Source organism: Asparagus officinalis, chromosome 4, assembly GCF_001876935.1.
Source record: "Asparagus officinalis chromosome 4, Aspof.V1, whole genome shotgun sequence".
NCBI lineage: Eukaryota > Viridiplantae > Streptophyta > Magnoliopsida > Asparagales > Asparagaceae > Asparagus > Asparagus officinalis.
In genome coordinates this window covers 46,931,833-46,935,283 of record NC_033797.1, presented here as the reverse complement: position 1 = coordinate 46,935,283, position 3,451 = coordinate 46,931,833, and the positions used below count along the sequence as shown (strand labels likewise).

The window sequence follows — 3,451 nt, the reverse complement described above, 5'->3', positions numbered from 1 at the left end:
TATCCTTAGGATCATCCATGTGTCATATTGTGGAGTTAGGATAGAGTTTCCTAGAAATCATGTATAGAGTTCGCTAGGAATTTCTAGTATGAGTGAGGACATATTATATATATGGGAATTTTTTTTATGATGAACTACTTTCTTGAGCTATAAAGCATGTTGCGGGTGATAAGTGATATTATTTTCCTATTGATATATGTTATGATATATTTATTTTTGGGATCATATTAATAAGTTCTACTTCTAAACTTATAGATGTCGGGAAGAGGACGTGGACGCAGAGGTGCTCGTGCTCAGGGAGCTGAGCAAGATGATAGAGAGCCCGAGCCACAGTAGGCTCCACAGTACTTAGCGGATCTCATAGCACATTTGGCAGCTCGACTGGTAGTGATTGAGGAGCAGTTAGCAAATGAGGCTCAGCAGGAGGCACCCATTCGGGAGGAGACACCCATTCGGGAGGCGACACCAGAGGGGACATCAATAGATACACCACCACCACCAGTTAATGATGGAGTAGATAAGCAAGAGGCTTAGCTTCGTCTGGTAGAGAGATACCAAAAGTTGAAGGTACCAGAGTTTACTAGTTCGTCAGATTCCATTACTGCACACAAATTGAAGGAAGATGTGAGCAACATTTTGGATATGCTTAATGTGAATACTATGCAGAAGCAAAGGCTAGCAGCTTTCAACCTCACGGGTGATGCAGGAGAATGGTATTGACTTCGTTTCACTCCAGAGTAGAGGATAACGGTTTCGTGGGAGACTTTTGTATACTTCTTCGTGAGCAGTATGTATCGACTGTAGCGAAAGCCGGGAAGGAGTTGGAGCTAGCCCGGTTGGAGCAGGGGGATATGTTCGTGATGAATTTTGAGAGTAAATTTATGACACTACTTAGATTCATGGGCATGTGGCACACTGAGGAGCTGCAGACTCAGATATTTATGATGGGGCTTCACCCAGGTTTACGTTGATAACTGGTATCACGGAGAATTCGATCAGTTTGGGAGGTAGCAGATGCCGCCATGGCTCAGGAGACAAACTCAGCTATGTTCCTAAAGGGCAAGGATGGAAATGTTAAATCAAGATAGCCTAGGGATAAAGGTAAAGGTAAGAGACCTTTTGCAGAACCAGGAGGATCCTAGCAGCAGGGTAAGGGTCCACATCAGCATGGTCCCCATAAGATGGGACATCAGCAGGATACCCATAAGATGGGACATCAGCAGGATCAGAGGGCGCAATTGCAGTGCAGGTTTCAGGGGACTTGTTATAATTATAACAAATTTGGACACCGAGCATCCGAGTTTTAAAGTGCACCTTCATCAGGCCAGCAGGGCAAGAATCATCATCAGCAGTAGCAGCACCATGCTCAGGGCCGAGGCCAGGGCCAGCAGTTGAGGATTGAGGCATTGCCAGCAGTCCCGAGGATTAAGAGATAGATGCGAGCTATTTAGGAGGTCCAGTAGGGACAGATAGTCTCATACGTTCCAGACGATGCAACACAGCAACTTTCGGCTATTAGTAGAGTATATGCAGTTGTTCCTCACGACCATGGCGTGAGCGGGGCTATGGTGGAAGTACGTTCATTGTGAACTCCTTTCCAGCACATATTCTTTTTGATTCTGGCGCTTCGCATTCTTTCATCTCCTATGAGTTTATGGTTAGACTCCAGCTTATAGCGCAACTGTTAGATATTCTGTTATATGTACCTACTCCTTTGGGAGAGATGTCTCTTTTAGAGAGTATTTGTAGGAGATGTGTCGTCAGCTTAGATAATTCTGAGTTCGTGATTGATTTGATCATGTTACATATGTCTGAGTTCGATGTTATCCTCGGTATGGATTGATTATCTTCCTACCATGTGCGTATCAACTATTTTGCGAAGACAGCCAGCTTGTGAGCTAGTGATGGATCTGAGTTGGTGGTAGCGACCTCACGGGGCAACCAGATTGTAGAGTCATTTTTGACATACGGAGAGGAAGTGATGTTGCGGGATCAGAGCGTAGATTTGAGTGAGATGTGAGTGGTCTCAGAGTATTAGGATGTCTTCCAGGACATACCAGGTTTACCTCCAGTGAGAGAGGTCGAGTTTTGCATAGAGTTACAGCCAGGCACCGCACCGATTTCCTGACCACCCTATCGTATGGCGCTTACTGAGTTGAGGGAGCTCCAGATCCAGTTAGATGAGTTGTTATCTTAGGGTTTCATTCACCGGAGCCATTCTTCGTAGAGGGTGCCGGTCCTTTTCGTGAAGAAGAAGGACTGGTGCATGCGATTGTGTCATCGATTATTGCGAGTTGAACAAGGTCACTATCCGGAATAGGTATCTACTACCGAGGGTTGATGACTTGTTCGACCAGTTACAAGGAGCGTCATGTTTCTCGAAAATAGATATTCGTTCTGGTTATCATCAGTTACGGGTTCGAGAGATGGATGTTCCTAAGACCACCTTTCTGACTCGATATGTGTCTTTCGAGTTTCTTGTTATGCTATTTGGGCTGACCAATACACCCGTAGTATTTATGGATTTGATGAATCATGTTTTTTATCCATATTTGGACCAATTTGTGATAGTGTTTATCGATGATATACTTATTTATTCGAGGTTAGAGGCCGAGTATGAGCAGCATTTGCGGTTAGAACTATAGACTTTGTGGGAGCACCAGTTGTACGCTAAGTTTAGCAAATATGAATTTTGGTTATCTGAGGTCAGATTTTTGGGTCATGTTATCAGTCGGGAAGGCATTGTAGTAGATTCGATTAAGGTGGAGGTCGTTCTTGATTGGGAGTCGTCGAAGACCATTACTGAGATTCGTAGCTTCTTAGGTCTGGCGAGCTACTAAAAGAAGTTTATTCAAGATTTTTCGAAGATCGCGACACCACTTACACACCTTACAAAGAAGGATGTACAGTTTGTTTGGGGAACAGAGTGTCAGAAGGTCTTTGAGACTTTGAAGGCTAAGTTAACCTCAACGCCGGTGTTGATTCTTCCGAGCAGTGATAAGACTTTTGTTATCTACACTGATGCATCATTATCGGGTCTTGGAGGTGTTTTGATACAGACCTAAAGAGTTGTGGTCTATGTTTCGAGGCAATTGAGGACTCATGAGCAGAATTACCCCACGCATGACTTGGAGCTGGCAACAATGGTCTTTACAAGAAGTACGTGGAGGTATTATTTGTATGGAGTATACTTTGAATTATTTACAGATCATCAGAGCTTAAAATATCTCTTTTCACAAAAAGAACTTAACTAGAGGCAGCAACGATGAATTGAGTTTATAAAAGATTATGAGTTTGCACTTCAATATCATTCAGGAAAAGCGAATATTATAGCGGACGCATTGAGTCGGAAGTGTCGTCATGGACTTACGTCTTTGAGATGTTCATTATAACGAGACCTTTATACCACCAGCCACTATGATTTCATGCCAGAGATTGGCGGGGGGAGGGG

The 3,451-nt window shown here is 43.8% G+C and overlaps 1 protein-coding gene across 1 annotated transcript in view; it reads right to left on the bottom strand.

Annotated features, from left to right (window-relative positions):
• Positions 1-1,024, bottom strand: part of LOC109838635 — a 5,889-nt gene extending 4,865 nt beyond the window's left edge. Inside the window, exon 1 of the mRNA XM_020407063.1 lies at positions 967-1,024. Within this exon, the coding sequence (XP_020262652.1) occupies positions 967-1,024 (58 nt within the window). The remainder of the gene's footprint in view (positions 1-966) is intronic.